This window comes from Schistocerca americana, chromosome 2, assembly GCF_021461395.2.
Source record: "Schistocerca americana isolate TAMUIC-IGC-003095 chromosome 2, iqSchAmer2.1, whole genome shotgun sequence".
Classification (NCBI taxonomy): domain Eukaryota; kingdom Metazoa; phylum Arthropoda; class Insecta; order Orthoptera; family Acrididae; genus Schistocerca; species Schistocerca americana.
Window position 1 is genome coordinate 54297124 of NC_060120.1, and position 25633 is coordinate 54322756.

General features: G+C 41.4%; 1 protein-coding gene across 5 annotated transcripts in view; it reads left to right on the forward strand.

The window, feature by feature from the left end:
* Nucleotides 1-25633, forward strand: part of LOC124594810 (protein ECT2) — a 217346-nt gene that overhangs the window by 156059 nt on the left and 35654 nt on the right. For all 5 annotated transcript variants that reach the window (XM_047133249.1, XM_047133247.1, XM_047133248.1 and 2 more), the window contains 3 exons: nucleotides 10920-11080; nucleotides 11172-11291; nucleotides 15860-16016. In XM_047133249.1, the coding sequence (XP_046989205.1) occupies nucleotides 10920-11080; nucleotides 11172-11291; nucleotides 15860-16016 (438 nt within the window). The remainder of the gene's footprint in view (nucleotides 1-10919; nucleotides 11081-11171; nucleotides 11292-15859; nucleotides 16017-25633) is intronic.

Consider the following 25633-nt stretch of genomic DNA (forward strand, 5'->3'; position numbering starts at 1 on the left):
CATTTTGCTCAGCATGTAAAAATTACATAACCGGCACTGTGTTTATACTAAAAAGTAAAAACATTTGAGCAACTCAGGATTGAGTGATGGTGTCAACTAGCACTACAAGTTGCCAAATGCCGAAACACACTACATATGATTCAACAAGGGCGTCACAATGATCACAACTACTACGAAAATGCATTTGCTCAGTACAGGCAGTTTGGTAACTGTTGTGGTTGTTCGTATCATCTTTATTGAAACAAACCTAGTTACTTCCATCAGCCACGATGCCAAATAGAGCTTGGCAGTGGCGGGAGATACGGCACGAATTTTTCCAACTGTTACATGTTTATGGGTTCAAATCCGCTGAGTATAGTGCTCTGGTGTAAATAAACTTAACCACGTAATATTTATAAACACTACTGGACAGCCAACATCAAGCCAGCATCATTTTTTTCTCCGCAAGTACTTTTTCTTAATGCATAAATTGCGGGGATAATTATAAATATGTTGATGCAAATTAACATTGTGGACAAAGGAAATTTAAGAGGAACAATAAATAATGTCATAAATGGTGGGAAAACATTAATTCTGGGAACGTAAAATCAGGGTTATACTGTAAATTCTGAACTCAGCCGCAATTGGGCATTGAAATGAATTCAGTGGCAATAAATGAAAATTTGTGCTGGACTGGGACTCAGATCCGGTTTTCCCGCTACAGAGGATGCTACCTAAGTAGTATGCAACAAGGTTGAAATTGGGATCGGATAGCCAAAGCACTTAAGGCAACTGCTCACATGAAGTGGGAATGGTACATTTACAGTTGCACGATCAAGACTGACCCAGCATTTGTATAGAAATCTTAACTGTAAATTCAAAGAATTTGGAATGTAAATTCAAAGTATTTGGAATAGATTAACGTATTATATAACTGTCCAGTTGATATGGAGCAGCGGCTTTTAAGTACCAAATCCATATAAGTCTTATCTGTGTCGTGATGCATTAAAACATATTTAAGAACTATTTTGTATTTTGTCTGTTGTGGCTATGTAGTTGTTTGGTTAACTGGACACACATTGCACTTGTGTAAAAGTGGACATAGGTGTTATTCTAGGTAGAGCACGTGCAAGAAACCTGACTTATATACCTCAATCAAAATCATCGATTGTCAACAAGTTAAGTAACTGAAATGTAGCCATGAAAGCTGGTTATGTTTTAGGTGGAGCATATAAGAGGATTGTGTGTGGGGGGGGGACAGAAAAGAGTAGGGAAAAGGTAAAGGGGAAACAGGTTAGTGGAGGTTTAGGATAGAGAGAGAATTTCCACTAGTGAAGCAGTTGTTGAAGTTGTTAGCGTTGTGGTGCTCAGTATGTTCGGCAATTGGATGATCAACTTTGGCACAGTTTGGCAGTAGCCATTCATATGAGAGTACAGTTGGGTACTTGTCATGTCCAGTAGTATACTATACAGTAATTGCAGCATAGCTGATACGTACGACAACTGCTTTGACAAGTGGCTCTACCATCTATAGGAAAGGAAATGCATGCGACTGGAGAGCAGTGGGAGGTGGTGGGTAGGTGTAGGGACAGGTCTTGCACCTCTGGCGATGACAAGAGTGTGACCCTTGGGGTGCAGGATGAAGATGGACAAGAATATTCTGTTGATTGAGTGGACAGCAGAAAATGTCTTTGTGTGATGTGGGTAGGGTCATCCCCCCCCCCCTCCCCATCCACCCCTCCCCCCTTTGTCCGCCTGTCTCCCTTTCTCTCTTCCCTGCCTGTCTCCCTCCTCATCTCTACTTTATTCTCCTTTCCTTTCCTTTCCTCTTATCCCTTCCCCCCTCCCCATCCCTCGTCCCTCTCTTTACCTCTTATGTGCTCTACTCTCTGAACTCCTTTAGTCTTGTTGTGGTGCCACTGAGTCATCTGTCGAAAGACCCTGCTCCCACTACGCCACTACTACTTCCACGCCTTGAGTGCCATGGCCATGAGCATGTGCGCTTGGCTGTCTGTGTGAATGTGTGTACTTGTTCTAGAGAAAGAGCAAGAGCTCTTAAGCTAATAAAACATACTGTTTTGTTGTATATTTCTGTGCACTACTCATCAGTTAACTGTAGGTGAAAGTGGTTACCATTCCTTTATTTTACATATTATCTATCAAGGAAAATTTGTTTGGAAATTTGTGGTGAGGTTCTGTGGGACCAGACTGCTGAGGTCATCGGTCCATAGGCTTACACACTAATTAAACTAATTTACGCTAAGGACAGCACACACACACACACACACACACACACACACACACACACACACACACACACGAGGGGGGACTCGAATCTCCAACGGGGGAGCCAGATGAGCTGTGACAAGGCCTCAGACCGCGCGGCTACTCCATGTGGTTCTATCAACGAATTTCTATTGTTGTTACATATTAAATTTCAAATTGACATCAGCCACAATACATATCCATGAAATAAGCTTCCTACAAGACTGCCCAGAAACCTTTACATCTGTGCTTTATTTTCTCTTAATTGTTTCCCATGATAATACTTCACTATAAACAGATAAGGCATTTAATATGGCTAGCTGTGCATCGTTGTCAGAGGGACCATTCACTACTGGATAAAAATTTGCAAAGGGTGATTAAATGAAAAAGGAGACAGCTAAAAAAAGTTAAGTAAACCGTTTATTATCTCAAAAGTTATCGTATCAACTCCTAATACATTTATCCCTGTCAGGCAAGATGATCAAGGCCTTCATGGAAAAAATGTTTATGGGTGCCTATAGAACCATGATTATACCCAGGCATGCATCTCTTCCAAAGCAAATGTCTTTCTTCAGGACCCCCAAAAGTATGGAAACCACACGGGGAGAGATTGGGACTATATGGAGGGTGTGTAAAGGCTTCCCAGCGAAATTTACAGACAGTCCAAACGATGGTTGCAACATGTAGGCCCAAGCATTAGTAGGATATCTGCCACAGTAAAACAGCAGTTCACAATCCCCCCATACCAATCCCAAACCATTATATTCTTACTAAAATTGTTGTGATTGATATTTCAGCATGTTGAGTAGTAGCAGCTAGCTGCCATTCAGTCACAGTTATTTCCCAAGTGCCATGTTCTTGCTGCATTGCCTGTGTTTTAGGTTACATGCAGCACCTTGTGAAGCATGGCTGGCAACACTGCTCGGCCCTCCACTGCAATCAGTCTGTTGCAAAGTAATTTTAATCGGAGTTTTATTAACCTGCAGCAGCAAACACAGAGTTTTCTGCAGCATCTCATCCACAACCAAAGATTGTGGGATGTGGAACAGGTCATGCTATATATTAACAAAGAAAGGAAACTGCTAGAAACCAATTCTGTGTATTGTGTTGACAATTACCACTATCTCTGTACAGCCATAGCTATTTCAAAATGCCCCCATTTCCCATGTCACTTTAAACACTAATATTTCTTTTTTTCTGCTATGTACTGTTTATCCTTTCATAGCACGAAATGAACATTGTAAAGCAAGCAGGAAAGAAGCTACTTTGAGTTATGTTTCTAGCTCTGTATACTAAAATAGTTGCTTTTATGTTCTATTTGCTGTGTAATATTTGCAGAACTGGCTGACACGTGCCAAGGAATAACAGTTGTCTACATGTTACTTGAATAGAGGTCTGTTGTTAGGTATAATTTTAATTTCCTATTGAACTGTAAATATTTCCACATTCTTGCACCACCTGTGCCAGTGTGTTGAAAGTTTTGTAGAAGAATGCAGAAACCTTGTCTAAATTCTGAAGTGGAAACTTGTGAGGTTTTGGTGTGATGATGATCCACTCCACACTTGATCTGCCACACAGATAATAGGTGTGCCAACTTTAACCTTATAACTATCTTGTGGTTGATATTCACCACAGTGAATCTGCCTTGCAATCACAGGTACAAATGCTGAAAGAGAGCTCCGATCTGTTTAAGCTACTAAAGTGGCATAGACACATTGCGTTAACTCTTCTATATTATAAATCCCATATTTACATTGTGCAACTTCATTTACAATTGTTGGTAAACAGATCTTTCTTAACCTGTAGATCAAAACAGATCACAACATGTGTTCCTGTGCTGACATATCATTACAGAATGGCTGTTCTCATACAATCTTCAATTGTTCAGGCTCTGACGTAATCACCCATGCTCTTTGCCCTGTGACTTCCAAGCCACGGTGCCAAATCATAAATGGCCCTCCATAGCAGGCGGAGATGCTCACTCGCCATTGCACCTTGACCACGTTCTGAGTTGACGTCTTTGACACCCCATCTGCACTTAAGGCAGACCAGAGCTCAATAGTGTTCCAGACTTAAGAATTACCTAAACAACATTTGCAGTTTCCATGAAGATCTTTTTTTGGTCTGAGGGCTTAAGTGGAACTTGTTATTCTGTAGAATAGACATGTTACACCACAATCCTCAACACAGGAAAAGACTACATGCCAATCTTTAGTGATTGTGCATACTACAGAACTGTGTAGAGCATCTGATTTCCATCCATGAAAACATCCAGTTTACCATGGAAATAGATAAAGATGATGAACTTCCTTTTCTCAACATCCTAGTTCAGCGAAGGGTCAGTGGCTTGGTTGCCTACAGTCTATGCCGTAAGCCAATGCCTAAAGATTTTTATAATAATAATAATAATAATAATAATAATAAAGATTTTATTGTCTTTAGGCCATTACAGCAATTGACAACGTCAAATGAAGTTACAATTTATAATACAGTGTGATAAGGTATTGACTACTGAAATATTTTAGCTTATATTACAATAAATGTACAGTGGGTCATCTGTTGGGTTACTGCATTTTACAGTTGAAGAATTCATTGATATCATAGAAGGGGTGGGCAATAAACCATTCATGCAGTCTTTCTTTGAATGTATGTTCAGGAAGATCCTGTATGGCATGTGGCAGCTTATATTAAATGCTTTGTGCCCTGTGACTTCATAGCTATTTATTGATTATGATAGCCTGTGGTAAGGCGTGTATATGTGTTTGATACTTCTTGTGTTGTAACAATGTACATTTTCTCTATGTTTCGCATCTTGTAGGTTCTTCTTCGTAAAGATTAAGACATTGTTTACATAGAGGTTTATTACAGTCATAATTTTTTGTTTGGTAAATAAGGGTTTGCAGTGAGCCATATGTGAAGAATTTGTAATTATCCTAATGGCTTTCTTCTGCAATAATAGGATGTCATGTATATGACTGCAGTTACCCCACAAGATAATGCCATAGGATATTATACTTTGGAAAAATGCAAAATAAGATGATCTGATGTATGTTTCAGGTACACAATTTCTGAGTTGTCTTAATAAATAAATTACTCTAGATAGCTTACTACTAATATAGTTTACATGTTGGCCCCACGATAACTTTTCATCTAAATAAACTCCCAGGAATTTAACAGAACTAGGGTCATCAGATAGTGGCTTGTCTCTTAGAGTGAAGATTATCTGCTGAGTTTTATTTTCATTTAGCAGGAAACCATTTGCTCTGAACCAATATGCTGCATAGGTGAGTGTATTTTCAGCACAGGTTTTAAGATCATTAAGATTGTTACTGCTATGAAGAAAAGTCGTATCATTTGCATACAATACAGTGGTGGATCTAACAAACGAGGGGAGGTCATTGATCAATATCAGAAACAGGAAGGGCCCCAGTACAGATCCCTGAGGCACACCTACTTTAACATCTTCTATGTTTGACATTTCCTTACCAACACAAACTACCTGTTTACGGTTGTTGAGGTAAGCTTTTAATAGTCTGAGACTGTTTCCTTTGATGCCGTAGAATTCTAGTTTCTCTAGTAGTGGTGTGTGCTCAACACAGTCGAAGGCCTTGCTTAGGTCACAGAATGAGACCTGAGCAAAGCCTTTGTTCTCAAAAACTTTGAGGATGTAACTGACTACTGTGTTGATTGCATCAATGGTTGACAGATTATTCCTAAACCCGTATTGTGTAGCATTAATTATTCCTAGATTCTCAAAGTGAGATGATAATTGTTGGTACATGATGCATTCTATTACCTTGGAGAATGCGGGTACTATTGAAATAGGCCTGTAACTAGATGGAGAGTCTTTATCTCCCTTTTTGTATACTGGAACGACCCTAGACAGTTTTAACTCATCAGGAAAATATCCCTCAAGTAAGCACTTGTTTATGCAATGGGTTAAAGGGTACAGAATGCAATCACACACTTTTTTTAGCAGGTTGCATGATATGCCATATATATCTAAGCTATCAGATGATTTCAGTTGTTTTATGACCCCTTTACATATCTAGGCGTTACTTCGGAGAAGGTTAGCATGCTTGTATTTAGTGACTGTCTACCCCAATTTTGGGAGAGTAAGTCAGATGGACTAATGTCTGGTTTGATAATTGCGTCTCCTATTTCTTTCACCGAATTAATAAAAAACTCATTGAGTGTTTGTGGTGGGATATTAATTTTGTCTTTTTTAGTATCTGTGGCAGCACTGTTAATTACTTTCCAAGCGGTTTTGCAATTATTGGTGTATGCTGTTGGCATTGTAGGTTTTTTTGGCCTGCAGGATGGCTTTTTTTGTATTCATTCCTGCATTCCACTTAGGCTGATTTGGAACAGTCAGACTTCATACTATTGTATATGTTGTACAGTAACAAAACTTGTTTCTTTAGATCTGTCAGTTGTTTAGTGTACCATATATTTTGTCTGTTTTGAGATATGGATTTGTGGCTGCTGTCCATTATTTTGATTTTCTTTATGGGAATACTATAGTTAAATAGGGTCAAGAATGCATTAAAAATCTATCAAATATTATTTTGGCTGGCAGGTCATTACTTGAAGTGTAATGTCGATCGACACTACAATGGCCAAACCAGTCTCTGTCAGCAAGGGAAGTACGAAATGTGTTAATTTTATCCTCACTTACGGGTCTGGTAATCACAACTGTTGGGACAGGTCTGTTTGCATTGCTCCTATTGATGGGAATTTTACTTGCATAATTTAGAGATACGTAGTCATGGTCAGAGAATGGGAACACTACAACTTCGCATGTGTTTTCAGTGGTCTTGAAGTTTACAAAGATGTTATCTAAACATGCTTTGTTTCTTGTGGGCCTGTTATTAACACGATGTAAATTGTATTGTCTTAGTAAGTTTTCCAGATCTGCAACACTACCCTTACATTTAGTAACATCAAAATCAGCATTCAAATCACCTCCTATTGCAATATCATAGTGTAGCCATTTAATATTACTTAATTCACTCAATAGCATGCCCATTTTTTCTAAAAATATGTTAATGCTTCCCTTTGGTGATCTGTACATGGATACTACTATTAGCTTATGACTATTAATGATTATACCCGTAACTTCAAAGTGCTGTTCATCACACAAGGAATTTAGGTCTAGTTTGGTTATTGTACAATTGAGTGACTGGTTGGAATAAATTGCCACACCACCTCTAATGTGCTTTTTCCTACAGTAGCTATTTACTATACTAAAATTGTCAAATTTGGCAACTGCAAGTTTATTCTCATTAGCCCAGTGTTAACTCAGATAAAAAATATCAAACTGGTTATCAAGACCAAACTCATTTATGATAAGTTCTTTATCTTTCAGTCCTTGAACGTTAAGGTAACATATTTTAAGATCCATGCTCTTATTGCTTAAACACTGAACACTATGGTGATTGGTTTTCAAACCTTTTTCAGGGCTTATCTTTTGGATTTCTGCCTCTTGTTGCCTTTTACCAAAAAATTGTTCACTTGGAGTGGTAGCACATCTACTGCTGTATGCCTACTCTTCCCTCCTTGTGATGATATTGTAGATGAGGCTGCTACTACAGGAATTGATGGAACTGCTGTTATGGTGTGTGGAGGCACTGTTGTGGCATCTGGTGACTGAGGAGATAAGGCGAATGCTTCTTCTTCTGCTGCTGTTGAATCTTGCTGGTGAAGTGTGATAGGTGCTGCTGCTGCTGCTGCTGCTGCTGCTGCTGCTGTAGGCATTGTTGTGGCAACTGGTGAGAGTGGAGATTTGGATGTTGCTTCATCTTCTGCTGCTGTTGAATCCTGTAGATGAAGTGTGGTAGGTACTGCTGCTGCAGCGTTTGTTATGTGTGTAGGTATAATTGCTGCTTCCACCTCTACTTCTACTGCTGCAATAGAAGTAACCATTTCTTCAGGCTCTGCTTGCGTCAAGCAAGGAACAGGAAGAGCAGCAATTACTTCTTGGTTGTCAGATGCTTTCAGTATCATGCTGATGTTTTGGCACAGAATCTTCTTGCCTCTGTTATTAAGGTGCATGCCATGTCTCATGTAACAGTCTCTGTGCAAGGAGTCCATACTTATAAAATATGCATTTTGGTAGGCCCTGCAAATCTTTGAGTATTGCCTGTTTGCTTTTATGATTTCCACGTTCACACATGACCATTCCGAAAGGTCATGCCTATGTGGAATTCCGACTACAAAAACTGATTTCTCTTGTGTTGAATTTAGTATTGCCTTAAGGTTTCGTGTTGCACTGTGGAGGTCGTTTTTATATACATTATTGGCTCCAGCTATGACGACAATATGACGATCATTTTCAGTTTCTATGTTTCTAATGAGTTCTTGGATGGGTGCACCTGGTTTGACAATACTAGTTGCTTGTATACAATGACTGTAACGTAGTATTTTTGCGATCTCACGTCCATGGCTATCAGAGAATATTTTCACTTTGAGTTTGTCTTCACGTTTATTGCGGAAGTTTCTGCTCATGTGCTTGTCACTATATAGATTCGGCGTGTTGTTTTCGTCACAGTTTTCCGTGGATTCCACATTTATATCTGAATCTAACGCTTGAAAACGGTTTTTTGTTACCACAGGAATTCTACAGTCACTGGGTTTCACACGACCAACCCTTTTTGGCCTAGTAAACATATGTTGCCTTGTTGTTTCTGCCTGTAGGCCTATATCCACTTCAGAGCACTCGTTTATTGTAGGTAGGACACTGAAACTGCTTTTATTGCCACAGTTCGTTCCATCCGTTGTATTTATCACCTTTTCGCTTCCTTCTTCCATGATCATGCTAGTCCTGTGCTCCCAGTTCCGTGTTTTACTTGCTTTGGCGATCGGGATGTTACGCGCCTTTTTCAGTTCGGCATTTTCGTTTTCTAAATGCGCAATGTCCCGCCTTAGTACATCTACAATTAACTGCAGGCTTGATACACGTTCATTTAGCTTCACTATCTCCATGTTACCATTTGCCACCATCCCTCACAGAAGAACAGTGTGCTCAACACTCTAGTATACGGGGCACATTCCATCTCAGATGCAAAAAGTCTGATGGCAGAGCTGCGGCCCTTGGAGCCTGTCATCCAGGAGAACTGACACTGCAGCCGACCGATTTAGACAGCTCACCAATGCAGGAGCCCAAAGAATGGCATGGAGGATGAAAATGGAGAAGAAGAAGAAGACCGCTTACATACTGTTCATTGACAATGTATCATCAAAAATTGCCAGACCACTGCGAAAACACTATGTAACGCCATTTTTTGCCCACCGACCAAAACACGAGCTTCATTAGGGAGAGTGAAAGATAATCTGGGTCCAAAAAGTGGGGGTATACAAAGTTCCATGTGAAAGCAGAAAAACTTTCATTAGACAAATGAGCTGCACAGTTGAAGTTCTATGTGCAGAACATGAGTGCCATGCCCACTTACTGCAACCTAACATGTCTGCAATAGCAGAGCACTGCGTTGAAAATGGACATAAAATGAATTACCACCAAACGAAAGCTCTGGCTACCAATAATAAATTTTGGGACTTCATTGTCAAAGAAACAACTGAAATTTATGTGAATGATAATTTGATCAGCAGGGAAACTGGCTCCCAATTGAGCAAGGTGTGGGAGTCAACACTTAGCTCCATTAAAGCAAAACAAGACACCCAGACAAGAGATGCAACAGTGATGCCGGATGAAAGGCAATTGAGACTCGCCCTTCCATTGTCGCAGCCATATATGTACCCCCAACAAGTACCACAAGGCCGCATCAGACACCTCATTCCATTGTCACCACCTGATGGTGGCAGAACGGTTGTCTGCCAGATACTGTGGACTTTTGGCAATAGGATCTGGCAGTACACCCAAGAACCATGGAAACAGCATATACAACCAGAAAAGTGTCACATCAAAGAATGGATATCTTTGCTGCTTACCAGAAAGGAGACTGTTAAGTTGCAGACAGGCACAATTAAAATACACTGCACAAAGTTTTTGGCCCCAGACTTCATCAGCAAAAGAGAAATGCACACCATTCATACACACAAGCAAGCACACCTAATGCATACTTGACTGCTAATGCCAGCATCTCAGGCCGGAATACCAAAAGCTGCCTGTCTGCAACTTAATGTGTCTTCTTAATGATAAGTAGCAATGTGTCTTTTTGTATGTTGCTGATAATCCTACTTGAATTTTCCACTGTTCAATTACCATACTTCTTTTGAGCTAAAAATCTTAAACATGGCTGTGATTCAGCAACCATATAAATTGGAAGAGGTTGAAAAAGTCAGCCAGCCAGTTACCAGAGGGCTATTTAGCCCCTGACCTACGTTTCAATATTTATGAAAATATCTTCTTTAGGAGGAGTGGGCCGTAAAAATGTATGTATAGACTGTTACAAACTGTTTTTACATGTATAGCAAAACATTAATAATACTTTTTATTATTAATATTTTGTTATGTATGTAAAAATAGGAATAACCACAGAAAACCATTGTCTACAATCAAATCAATTCTTTGTAATCTCTTTGGTGTTACATACATTGTTTTAAATAGTATGGTTTTCTTAAATAAACACCAAAGAATAAAAATCATTCTGCTATTTCATTAACACTGATCAGATATATTGGTTTTTCATTTTATTATTATTATTATTATTTTGCAGATATTTTGAAGCACACTTCAAAAAGCAATCCAGATCATGCTGCTCTTGAAAAAGCAATTGCAAGTATTAGAGAGGTAATGACGCACATCAATGAAGATAAACGCAAGACTGAGGGTCAGCTCGTTATGTTTGATATTTTTAATGACATTGACAATTGTCCAGTAAGTTCAAAGTTGTAAATTTTACATTTATATATCATCTAAATATGTTGGGATACAAAATTAGCAGTGCTAGAACTTTTTTTTCTTTCAGCCCCATTTGGTTTCATCACATCGAAGTTTTATTGTTCGCTGTGATGTAATGGAGCTCAGTGATGGTCTTAGTGGAAGAGGAGATAATTTGGTTTTCTTTCTTTTCTCCGATACTATGGAGGTAATGGCAATTACAATACTTTTATGTAGTATATTTTATTTCTTGTCTACTTTGAATAATTGCACCATCAGCTCTTTTTGTGGGGGAGGGAGCCGGCCGCGGTGGCCGTGCGGTTCTAGGCGCTCCGGTCCGGAGCCGCGCTGCTGCTGCGGTCGCAGGTTCGAATCCTGCCTCGGGCATGGATGTGTGTGATGTCCTTAGGTTAGTTAGGTTTAAGTAGTTCTAAGTTCTATGGGACTGATGACCACAGCAGTTGAGTCCCATAGTGCTCAGAGCCATTTTGTGGGGGAGGGAGGGGGGCTGTGATGGTAAAGTCTGTCTTTATTTAGATATTTTCCTACTCCATCTTAATGCATTCTTGAATAGTATCTCACCTGAGTGACAGTGATACCCTCAGTAAATCATAGTTCAGATTTCAGAAGAGTTGCTCTGCTAAGAATGCCATTTACAAGTTCACACACAAAAGTCTAAAAGCATTAAATAACAAAATAGCACAAGTTGGTGTTTTATGGAATTGATGGTATACCTCACTAGTGGATAATGTTATTTCTAACCAAAAGAATTGAGGAAGTTGAATCCTCACATGTTGCTTCCAGAGTGACTAATGGATATCAACAGCCACATTTATCATATGTGATGCTAATTTTAATACTCCACTTCTCATAAGGTTCACATCACAGAAAGCTCAAAAAAATGAAAACTAACTGGCATTAAGTGTTTGACAATAACATCAAACATTCATTATTAGCAAATTATGAAAAGTATTGCAGGTTATTCAAAATGACAAGTAGTATTCCAGACAGCAAATAGCTGGGGATGATGTCTCAGCAAGGAGCTAATAAACACATCCTGTCAGCCACAGTTGCATCTAAATACATTGTTTTTAGAAATGCCCAACACACTGATTTGTGTTTTATTCACCTGCTGGTTTCAGTCCAAGGTCATGCTCACAGTACTGTACAAAATACAAAATAAAAATGAAATAAAATACAGTGAAAAACATGACCTACTAGGTCAAAAAATAACATTCAGAAGAAGATACTTATGTCAAAATGCCATTACAAATGCCATATTACATGTCATACATCTTACAAAAACACAAGAGAGACAAATTGAAACAGTACAGATCTGATACACAATGACTGTATGATAAGTAGATGCTGATCAGTTTGAATAAAGATAATAATCTGGCTCAGAAGAGTCAATAACAGTATCACATATGTTCACTAACATCATTGTCAAATACCGTGGAATACAAACATGCAACTAACATGGACAGTACATGAAGAAGTCAAAGATTACAAAGACTGACCTGGGCTAAAACACACCTACATTAAGTACTTTAAAAAAAGTAATGTAAGAGTGTCTTTCACAAAGTAAGTTTCATTTGTTTACATAAAACAAACCTGTACAGATGCAGAAAAAATATTTATTGTACAAAAATCTGCAACTGTTAAACAACTTTTCTACATAGCTTCCGAAATTTTGCAGGCACTTGTAATAGCATGGCACAAGTTTTTGTAAGCCTTCTTCATAGAAGGTTGCCGCCTGTGTAATCAACCATGTGGTTACATGTTCTTTCAGCTCGTCGTCGTTGAAGTGTTGACTACCAAGGACAGATTTTAGGTGTAAGAAGAGATGAAAGTCGCTAGGAACGAGGTCCGGGCTGTACAGAGGATGCGCAGTGGTTAGCACACTGGACTCACATTCGGGAGGACGACGGCTCAATCCCGTCTCCGGCCATCCTGATTTAGGTTTTCCGTGATTTCCCTAAATCGCTTCAGGCAAATGCCGGGATGGTTCCTTTGAAAGGGCACGGCCGATTTCCTTCCCCATCCTTCCCTCACCGAGCTTGCCCTCCGTCTCTAATGACCTCATTGTCGACGAGACGTTAAACACTAATCTCCTCCTCCTCTGTACAGAGGATGATCATACGCGTCCCAGTGATACTTCTGATATCAATATAATGGAAGGAAACATTCCACGTGGGAAAAATTATATATAAAAACAAAGATGAGGTGACTTACCGAACAAAAGCGCTGGCAGGTCGATAGACACACAAACAAACACAAACATACACACAAAATTCAAGCTTTCGCAACAAACTGTTGCCTCATCAGGAAAGAGGGAAGGAGAGGGGAAGACGAAAGGAAGTGGGTTTTAAAGGAGAGGGTAAGGAGTCATTCCAATCCCGGGAGCGGAAAGACTTACCTTAGGGGGAAAAAAGGACAGGTATACATTCGCACACACGCACATATCCATCCACACATACAGACACAAGCAGACATGTCTGTCCTTTTTTCCCCCTAAGGTAAGTCTTTCCGCTCCCGGGATTGGAATGACTCCTTACCCTCTCCTTTAAAACCCACTTCCTTTCGTCTTCCCCTCTCCTTCCCTCTTTCCTGATGAGGCAACAGTTTGTTGCGAAAGCTTGAATTTTGTGTGTATGTAAAGGACAGGTATACACTCGCACACACGCACATATCCATCCACACATACAGACACAAGCAGACATGTCTGCTTGTGTCTGTATGTGTGGATGGATATGTGCGTGTGTGCGAGTGTATACCTGTCCTTTTTTCCCCCTAAGGTAAGTCTTTCCGCTCCCGGGATTGGAATGACTCCTTACCCTCTCCTTTAAAACCCACTTCCTTTCGTCTTCCCCTCTCCTTCCCTCTTTCCTGATGAGGCAACAGTTTGTTGCGAAAGCTTGAATTTTGTGTGTATGTTTGTGTTTGTTTGTGTGTCTATCGACCTGCCAGCGCTTTTGTTCGGTAAGTCACCTCATCTTTGTTTTTATATATAATTTTTCCCAGTGATACTCCTGTAAGAGTTGTTTGGTTACATTCGCCGTGTGAGGTTGGGCAAAGTTTTAAAAATTTCAGTTTTTCAGTAACAATTTCATGAATTAGAGATCATGAGATTTGTGGAACTTCCATAGCAAGGGCACTAAGTATAAAATTACAGTTGTGCTTAATCTTCTCTTCAGTTGTGTGAACTAGTTCATCAGTAACCACAGATGGGCGTCCACTTTGTTCTTCATCATGCACTTGATCACATTCTTCATTGAAGAGTCTGACCCAGCTTCTAATCATTGGATCACTCGCAGCATTTTGTCCGTAAACCTCGCAGATTTGCCAATGAATTTCCTTTGGTTTAACTTTCTTTGCATTTAGAAAACTAATCACAGATCTGATTTAACACGCGGGAGCATTTTCAATTACGGCTGACATTATAAAGAAGCACTACAAAGCACACGTCGGCAGCAGCACTCTGAAAATGGCCTACATGTCTTCTCCTTGAGTCAGAGTAACTGCTGCGCGTGCTCGGAACTGCGATCGTAGTGCTGCCGCAGATAGAAATAGAAACGGAACTTACTTTGTGGACGACCCTTGTATCATATATAAAAAATGTGAAAAACTAAAATTGAAGAAAGCTTTTTTCTGTAAGTATCTTTATATTTTCAAACAAAACTTAAATAATCATTATGCCACATGGCCTGGGTGTACAAAGTATGACCAGCAAAGAAAGACATAGTATGACAAGCAGAAACAACAGCATAAGTTTATGTGCTACAGAGATATCCTACGTAGGGCACAGGAACCTGTACTAAATTGCTATAAGAACAAATATTTTATGAAGACAAGAACAGACGTGTCAGTGACATGCTAGCAAAAAGAAAGAAAACAGTAAAAGAAAGACGTAAGTTGTCAAAAAAGCAGCAATTTTTGCTGTTTGTCATAACCTATTTTTGTGGTGGAAGTTGAAATGTAGCTGATGTAAAAGAGTAGCCATGGATGGAGACTTACGTAGGAAACATGGAATTTTTTGTTTTAAAAAAAAAAATTCTGTTTTCTTCAACACTTTCCAAACTACCCTTTTAAAAGTAAGAAAACGGATACTGTAAATATAGTTTTCATGTTCATACACAAAATAAGTTTCTAAAAGTAAAAATTTGATTAAATGACAGTATTTAAAGTAGTTCTCCATATCTGAGTGGTCAGTGTCTTTGTCTGGCTCACAGAGGACCTGGCTGCGATTCCCAGTACTGCCAAGCATTTTCAATCTTAATTAAGAATTCTGGAAGAGGTATTCACTGGTGAAAGAATTAGAACAGGATTTTCACAAGGAGTGGAACAAATTTTCGTTGCATAGAGGAATCGAACAGGGTTAAGCAGCCTCATGATGCTGATTGAGGAGCTACTTTAGAAGAAACAGGTCTAAGGTGTGAAAAATGGTTAGTAGTTGGGAGAGTAGTGTGCTAACTGTGTATGCCTCTCCTTGCACTGTTAACAGAGTATAATGCAGAGGCTGGTTGGCATCTGGTGGTCCTCTTGGCCTGATCGTGTAGTTTGGTGTGGGTTTTAGTGTTGAATAAATTTAAGCAGGAGACAAACTAACATTAAGGCAGTTTATTATGTAAGACTCTTGGAAGGTTACCTAATGTATACTGACATTTCATCTGTGTAGTACTGTGTTTGTCATTGTAATTATAAATAAATCATCTTTCTTGTTTCCCATGTGTTTGTGTTTTTTAGTAAACTGAATGTATTGTAAACTTTTCATAGGTATGTAAGAAGCGATCAAAGACATTTAATTCTCTGAAGAGTCCAAACACAAGCAATTTGCATTCAGCAAAAATGAGTTCAGTGAAACCTTTCAAACATGTGAGATTGATGCCCCTAACACACATAAAAAGGGTGATTGATATTCGTGAGACTGATGGTAAGTGGTAACATTATAGACTTTACAACTATCGCAAGTTGTTATTCTTAATTGTTGGAAATGATGAAGTCACCTCGGAACAGTTTCCTTCAATGTTGTCTGCAGATTTTATGTACTTCAGATTTTGATGATAAGCTATGCATTTTGCAACTGATTGGGTGCCTTTTTAATGAATTGAGAGCTAATTATTAGACTTGTCATAACTCCTTCAGTAATATTGTGTAGTCTAAAAGCAAGACTTATCAGAATTTATAATGGATATATTTTCAGTCAAGATTGCAAATTAATTATGTTAATAGACACCTCCTGTGAAATGTACAGTTCTATAAATATTGGAAAGGGATACACAGCAAAATCATTTCACAGTAAATGATGTTTTAGATCTGTTTTAAATATCATATAGTTGTGTTCCACATTTTTCCTGCGTACAGCTTACATGTCCTTATAGACAACTGTTTAATTAAGCCAGAAAATGAAGCTAACCGTAATAGTGTGTGGGATAAACAAAAAAATGCCATGTGGTTGCATGTTTTCAACTGTTTACTGTTGTACATGAAAACAGTTACTTGATACATAGTTGCATTTAAATAAGAGTGACATCCACAAGGTAACCTTCATAAACACCCTAAAGGTGGCAATGTACATTTTCTGAAAGGCAAGTTGATGACTAAGAGATGGCAGACGTCGCTATCATAAGCAACAACTACCACTTCCAGTTTCCTACTGCTTTCTATGAAAAAAATATAATGTTACTCTGTGTGAAGATGATACTTCGAGCTGGAGAAAGGCACAACGAAAAAACTTTTGGCCAAAGCCCTCTTCACAAAAGAAGGGAAGGTACTGTGTAGTGGAATTCGCAAGGATTATGAAGGTGGCGGGAAATGCTGATTGCTGCAGCATTGGGAGGCTGTAGAGGGTGGGGGTGGGGGGTGGGGGGGGAGCAGAACAGGAGAGGAGCAGAGAGGGGAAAAGACTTGGAAGTGCATTGGCAGAGAACGGCACAGAATGAGGGTGAATGGACGTGAATTGGAAGTAGGTGATATGATGGAGGGGTCGGAAATTTGGATGGAGGGTATGGAGATAACCTGTTGTCGCAACCTGGGATAATTTTGTTCCAGACTACATGTTATAAGGACTACTCCCATCTGTTTGGGGACTTCTCAAAGATCTACTGTACTCCAAACTCTTGTAATGCAATCACTTCGTTGCCATGAGTCCCTCCAACCAAAGCCAACCAAATCCCAACATTGAAGCCTGGCCCTCCCAGTTCATACCACCAAGCAACTGCGATCCTCTCTCCCACCCAATCACACTCTGGTAACAGTGCAGGAATTGCTTACCTTCAACTATGTCTCAGCATCTCTCCAAGTCACTTCCTAAAAACGCTAGCCTTTAAGCAGAAGAAAGGACAGCCTCAAAACAAATCCTTAACTAATCATCCTCCCTCAGAAAAAGTTCCACGACTACCAATATGAATCACAGGGGCCTCTACCAGTTGTCTGACTTCTTCACCTATAAACTCTGCCAGAGTGCTCCCATTCCAGAAGTCCAACATTACCTCCAATACCTACTTAGAGCCTTAGGCCCTCCCAGAACCTCTCCCCAGAATCCATTTCCCTCCTCATACCTGTGGCACTCAACACAAGTACCATCTACTTGCTCCCCAAAATCCAGTAACACATCAGTCTAAGACACCTATAATTGTAGTTGGTTATTGTCCCCACACTGAAAGAATTTTGGCCCTCACTGACCAAACCAATTGCTCGAAATCTAGCCTCCTGTGATAAAGAAACCGACCACTTCCCTCACTGCCTCTCTCCTATTCCCACCACTTTACCTCCTGAGTCCCTACTCAACTGTGTTGTCGCCACCGCCCCATATACAAAGATCCCTCTTGCTCATGGTCTTGCCACTGTTGAACACTACCTCTCCCACCATCTTTAAGACGCCAAACACGCTACCTTATTCCTCATACACCTTGATTGATTGATTTTAACAGGGAAGCTAAAACAGCTTAGGTCTGACCCGCCACTGCCCGCACCAAAACTAAGTTTTTTTGTGTGGGATTGCTCCCTGTATATCTAGTAAAGCCAACCAGTGCCCTTAAATAGTGCAAGGAGTCCCTCTACCAGTTTTTTGTTAGACACAATTTCTTCAGGTCTAGTTGTCCCGAAGATTCTGCATCTTTTATTCTCCAATGCCATGTGTTCAAAGATTAGTTGTGATGCAATTTCTTCACCCTCATCACAGATCCTACATTTAGGGTCCTCTTCTGTTATACCCATTGTGTGTAGGTGTTTTTTGAAATTCCCATGGCCGGTCGTCAGTCCAGTCATGAGTGTGATCTCTTTCCTGTTCAATCCCAGGATTACAGAGCTTCTTTTAAAACATGGCTTGGGCATCATTACCTTACCACGTTTTTGTTTAGGGACCTTTGTCCAATATCCTACATGCTGTTTCCTAAGCCAGTTGCATAGTTCTAATTTGATCATATCCTTGGTGATGGTCAGGACAGTTTCCAGTCCAATAATTGGAGTTGTTGCCCCATCCTAGCCAATCTGTCGGCTTGTTCATTGCCACAGATCCCCAAGTAGCCAGGGACCCACACTAGGTTTATCCTGTTGCTTCCCCCTAGCTCCACCAGAGCCCTGTGGCAATCTGCAATAATCTTAGATCTTGTTGCAGGAGCTGCCAATGATTTCAGGGCTGCCTGGCTGTCTGAATAGATGTAGATGCTGTGGTCATTATAGCACCTACGCATATTCTCCTCCACACATGCCCTGATTGCAGTAATTTCGGCTTGGAATACGGAGGCCAGTTTCCCTAGAGAGATGCTGCTCTGAACGCTGTACAGCCCTGCCCCAACACCTTGATCTGTTTTGACCCATCCGTGAACCAAACGATGTCCCCCGTGCGGTGTCGAACTGTTTTCTCCCACTGTTCCCTACTTCCAATTATTATGTTGTAACGCTTGTCGAGGCAGTTCGGAGTTATTATATAGTCAGCAGGCATTTCCGCAGCCATACCTATATTTACCTCACTCACTATGTTAGTGTGTGATTCTGGATATCTGAATGAGACCCAGTTTTGGCCAGTTTTAAGTTTGTATGCCCCAGCTGCTGCCTCCATCTTTACCCAAAGGTGGAGGCATATCAGCATGGCTTCCATTCCAGCAGTTGGTGTGCTACTAATTCCGCCCGTTACGGCTAAGCAGGCCAATCTCTGCACCTTAGCAAGCTCTTTAGCAGCAACCCACTGTTCTACCTTCTTCCACCACACTACGGCCCTGCAGGAAATCCTAGGTCTAACCACTGTGGTGTATATCCATTGCATACCCCTGGGGCTTAGGCCCCAGTTTTTGCCACAATCCTCCTAGTACTCACTAGAGTATATTTTGCCTTGGAGCGGGTGCTCTTAATATGAGGGGTCCAAGTTAGCTTCTCATCCAAGGTTACCCCTAGATATTCACTATCCCCTTCACAGGTAGAGTTTCATCGAAGAGCTTTAGTTTCCAACTTGTGTGTTGAATATGTCTCTTCGTAAATGGCACCACAGCAGTCTTCTTAGGATTAACTCTCAGATCCTGTTTAATGCACCATTTTTGTACAATGTCCAATCATCCTTGTGCCATATTCCTGACTGTGCCAGTGAATTTGCCAAGTATTACTATGACGAGGTCATCTGTGTATCCTTGGCAGAAGCATTGTGTAGAACTTAGTTCCTCAATGAGTTCGTTCACCACTAGGTTCCACAATAGAGGAGACAAAACTACTCCTTGTGGGCAGCCTCTAGTGGTCTTAACTACCATCTTTTCATTCATCATGGTAGTCTCTACCTTCCTTCCATTAAGTATGGCCCTGGTCCACCTACATATAGTGCTCCCCAGGTCATGCACCTCTGCTGCCCTTACCATGGAATCTAAGGTCATGTTACTGAAGGCCCCCCTCGATATCCAGGAAGATGCAGAGGGCTATTTCTTGGAAGTGAAGTGCTTTTTCCACCTTCCCAATAAGTTGGTGGAGAGCTGTCTCACATGATCTACCAGTTTTTCCAATGTTTTGAGAATGCGGGAGGACAGACTGATTGGTATCATATCCTTAGCCTTGGTATGATTAATTCTCCCTGGCTTTGGAATGAAGACAACCTTCACTGCCCTCCAAGCATTGGGAATGATTCCTACTGCTAGGCTAACCCTGAATAGCCTGCATAGGACTCTTATGAGCTTTCCGACTGCTTGTTGCTGGAGAACTGGAAAAATTCCATCTGGCCAGGTGACTTGAATGGTTGGAATGTTCCCACCGCCCACATGATTTTGTTGAAGTTCACACGCTCCTTGGCAGATTCCCAGTCCTCTTTTTGAGTGCCTGAGAACTGTTGTCGCTCTGGGGTCGCATACTGGTCTGTGTTGTCCAGCAGAGCATATTGAGGAAATTGAGTTTTGAGGAGCAATTCCAGTGTCTCATGTGCTGTCTTTATATATTCCACATCCTCCTTCCACAATGTACCTCCTGGATTGGTTGGTACTCTAGTGAGAATCTTGTGAAGTGTGGCTTGTGCAACCATGCCCTCCACTTCCTCACAGAATGCCTTCCAGGATGGCTCCTTTGCTTGTCTGATTGCAAGATTGTAATTGATGATATTTAGCCCATTGTCCTTTACGTCCTGCACTATTAAACAGTCTCCGTACCTGTTTTCTTTGCATTTTCAGTTTGTTATTCCACCAAGGAACACTCCTATTTGTGCACTTCCTAGTGATTGTGCAGTTGTTCTGATATGAGGTCACTATGACAGAGGTGACAGCCTCTGCTACTTCTTCAAATTCTACTGGATTCCTTATCAAGGTTTTAATTTCCGATAAGCCTAAGTCAAGGTCCCTCCTATATGTCTCCCAGTCTGTTTTCCTGGGATTCCTATAGGTCATGGTTGGTCTGATTCCAATTTCAACCTTGAATTTGACGTACATGTGGTCCGATGAGGATGGCTCCAACACCATATGCCATTGTTTGACATAGCTACCCACCCATCATGGAACCAAAGGTTATGTCAATTACTTCTTCCCTTCTGCTATTCCTGAATGTGGGTTCATTGCCCTATTCGGGATCTCTAAGTTGTTAGCTAAAAGAAATTCAAGAAGGTACTCACCTCTACTGTTGGTATCCTTGCTGCCCCACACTAGGTTGTGGGCATTGGTGTTGCATCCCACCAGGAGTTGATCACCTTGCCGATGGCAAGTCTCTACCAGTCTCCTCACCTCCAAGGGAGGAGGAGAGCTGTCACTGTAAGGAAGGTATGCTGAGACCAAAATAATTTCCCTTGTGATACATTCCTCACATTGCTGCATTTTAATGGTCACTAAGTCCCTAGAGCAGAAATCCGTCATTGGCATGAAAGAAATGCCATTTCTTCCATAGATGCATGTTCTGGAGTTTCTTAGATTCTTAGCATAGATCAGCTTACCTCCAGTACCACCGAGGCCAGATACACCCTCTTCGTATAAATAGGGTTCTTGTATCAGGGCCATGTCCACTTCCTGTCTTTCCAGGCAGCGGCTCAGGGCAGCAGAGGCCCCTTTACTGTGCTGCAGATTAATCTGCAGCACCTCCAGGCTCCGTCTTGCTGCCTTCTTTTGAGGTCTTTGAGAACCCTGATGGTGACCTGCGAGAACCCTAAAAACAGTTTCAGGTCCTGCTCACGCATTGTCTTCAGGGACTTTTCACTGACCTCCTCCACCAGGGTTCGTCCTTCTGAAGCAACCTTCTGGTTAATCACTTTCCAGTCTTCTGTCGAGACTTTTGGGTTCTGGGCCCCCATTTTCCCGAACAGTCTTGGGAGAGACTTCGTTAAAGATCTTAGGTACCCATAATGATATCTTTGCGGTCTTAAGAAGCTCTGCTGCCGTCTTGACCAGCAGCTTCGCATCTTCCCATGGGGATATCATGGACACCTTGTCCTTGAGCCATTCTACCGTGTGCACCCCCTCACAGACAAAAATGAGTGCACCACAATCTAGATAGACCCTCCTGAAGTTGGGTCCTGGGCCAGCATCCCCCCCCCCCCCCCCCCCCCCAAATCTTTTGAAAGAGGGCCATCTGTACCAGTTCCTCCTGCTGCAAGGTGATGGCTACCAGTGGATAACCTTCCTGGATAACTGTCATCCTAAAAACTGAGACTGCAGTACTATAGGTCTGTTTCCCTATTTCTTGCCTCAGTTTTTTCTGGACTCGCTTATCCAGGGAGGAGGGAGTCTTTGATTCTTCCCTCATCCGCTTACTACCTGTCTTTGATGTTGTGGAGGGTCTGCGTGCCCCCTTCAACTTGAGACAGTTTCTTCCTGGGGGTCTTAGGTTTTAGTCCCTTTAATTCCCTCCACTTGTCTTTGGGAAGCCATTCTTTCCCTTCCTTTTTCCTCTGTTCCCTGAGTAGCTTCCTCCTTTGGGCCCCAGACAAGCCTTTGATCTTTATCTGGTCTAGCTTCTCGGTGACAGTTCCCACTTCTGGCTCAGGTCTAGACCCTGATTCACTAGTGGGAATGCATTCCATCGGTTCTGTCCCCAATGTTTGGGTATCTAGGTCTCAATTTGCCCCTCAGTTTTTTTTTTTCCTTTATTTTATATAATCGTGTCCATACTGGTTCTATGAGATTTGGGGATCTGGAAGGTCCACACCACGAATACCCTGCGCGGTGTAAGGCTAATTACTCAGGGAGGTCGCCCGGTATCCCTGAAGCTCCGTTTGCAACACATCTTCCCATTTGCCATGCACCCCTCAGCACGGATCGCATCACACGGGTCAGGGAATAGGGTAGGACTAGGAGTGGATAGGGAAGATGGGTCGTTGTGGGACTTGGCTTGATACATCGGCTGAGGCCTTTCTGGCAGTAGGTCCTCTACCTTTGGCATAGTCCTCAGCTTCCCACGGATACGGAGGCCTCTCCACCCGCACAGACAGTGCTTCGTCGAGGTGGTGTCCCCCGGAGAGGCTCGTACACATTACTAACTACATCCTTTTCCTTTGAATGGAAAGTATACAAACAAACCTGCAGCACAGTCATGGGCACATGCATGGCACCCTTTCATGTCAACCTGTTTGTGGGCCATGTAGAGGAAACCCCTGGTCTGGTTCGGGTTCATTGAAGACTCTGGACCAAGACACACGGTCCTCATTCCTTCACAACCTCAACACCTATCCCACCTGCTTCATCTGGTCCTTCTCAACCCAATGTGCCACCTCCCTTGACGTTGACCTCCCCATCTCTGATCGCTCCATCCACACCTCTATCCATATTAAGCCCACCAACATCAACAGTACCTGCATTTCAACAGCTGTCACCTCTTCCACACTAAAACTAACCCCTGGTCTGGTTCGGGTTCATTGAAGACTCTGGGCCAAGACACACAGTCCTCATTCCTTCACAACCTCAACACCTATCCCACCTGCTTAATCTGGTCCTTCTCAACCCAATGTGCCACCTCCCTTGACGTTGACCTCCCCATCTCTGATCGCTCCATCCACACCTCTATCCATATTAAGCCCACCAACATCAACAGTACCTGCATTTCGACAGCTGTCACCTCTTCCACACTAAAACATCCCTCCATACAGGATGGCCATCCAGGGACGGCATTTCTGCAGTCACTAGAACTCCCTTGTCCAGTATGTTGAAGGTCTCACTAAGGCTGCCACAGACAGGCACTATCTCCCAGACCTAGTCTGCAAACAGATTTCCCGTGTCGTATCCCTACACATCTCCAATCCTCCCATCACTCACAAGGACCAGGTGTATCTACATCTGTACTCTGCAAACTACCATGAAGTGCGTGACAGAGGGTATATCCCATTGTACCAGTTATTAGGGTTTCTTTCCATTCTATTCACGTGTGGAGTGCAGGAATAATGATTGACTGAAGGCATCTGTGTGTGCAATAATTCTTCTAATCTTCCTTCCATGATCCCTATGTGAGGAGGAGGGGGGTTGTAACATATTCCCAGAGCCATCATTTAAAGATGGCTCTTGAAACTTTCTGAATAGACTTTCACAGTATAGTTTATGTCTATCTTCAGAAGTCTGCCAGTTCAGTTCCTTCAATATCTGTGAGACTCCCCCACAGATCAAACAAACCTGTGATGATTTGTGCTGCCCTTCTCTGTACATGTTCGATATTCCCTGTTAGTCTTGTTTGGTACAGGTCCCATGTGCTTTAGCAGCATTTTAGACTCTGTTGCATGAGTGTGATGTGTAAGCAATCTCCTTTGTAGACAGAGTTCACTTCCCCAGTATTCTACCAATAGACCAAAGTCTACCACCTGTCTTACCCATGACTGAGCGTATCGGATCATTCCACTTCATATCCCTACGAAGTCTTACATCCAGGTATTTTTATGAGTTGGCTGATTCCAACAGTGACTCATTGATATTGCGGTCATAGGATACTACTTTTTTGTTTTGTGAAATACATAGTTTTACATTTCTGAACATTTAAAGCAAGTTGTCAATCTTTGCACCACTTTGAAATCTTATCAAGATTGACTGAATATTTGTACAGCTTCTTTCACACAGTACTTCATTATAGATAACTGCATCATCTCCAAAAAGTCTGAGGTTACCATTAATACTGTCTACAAGGTCATTAATATACAATATGAACAGCAAGGGTCCCAACACACTTCCCTGGGGCACAATTTAAGTTACTTCTACATCTGATGATGACCCTCCATCCAAGATAACATGTTGCATTTTTCCTACCAAAAAGTGCTCAATCCAGTCACAAATTTCACTTTATATCCCATATTATCATACTTTCGACAATAAGCATAGGTGTGGTATTGAGTGAAATCGAGCAATACTGCATGTCCCTCTTGCCTTGATTCAAAGCTTTCAGTATGTCATGAGAGAAAAAGGTGTGTTGGCTTCCACATGATCAATGTTTTTGAAATCCATCCTGGTTGGCATGCAGAAGGTCATTCTGTTCGAGGTACTTCACTGTGTTTGAGCTCACAGTATGGAATGCTTTAGCTCATTAAAAAAAAGCTAGCAAGATTTCTTTCTTTTGTCTATGCCTTGGTGAGTGGTCTCCTTTAATCCAAAAGTATTTCCATTCTACAGAAACTTTTCTAAAATCTTTATTTGTTTGTATAGGCCTGTGATAAGGTTTTCTAAGAGACACAGCTTGCTGGCTATTGAAATTCACCATCAACTGCATCTAATATACGAACCAGATTCCACAAGCAATGGAAAAATAAGTTGTTTGTTAGAGCAGTTTTCAGAAAGTAATGAAAATGACCATGATGAGTTGATGGCCATCCCTCATGAGTGACTACTTACTGGAGTAACATGTTGCATCACATTGCAAAGAATTGTCACTTTCTGTGTACAGAGCTCTGCACTCTTCTCCGGGAATATCCTGGTGATGTCATTGTATGTTCAAACCAAGAGGTAGAGATGCTTAGTGCAGAGGTGCTGATCTGCAACATTGCTTGATCACATTCAGCTCAGCAGGCAAATTATAGTTATGCAAATATTATGCTTGGAGGTGTTTGCACATCCATTTTGTAATGCAGATCTGAAAACCTTTCACGCCGTCATGTTTTCTGTTTGCTTATAGCCCTAGGGTAAAGTA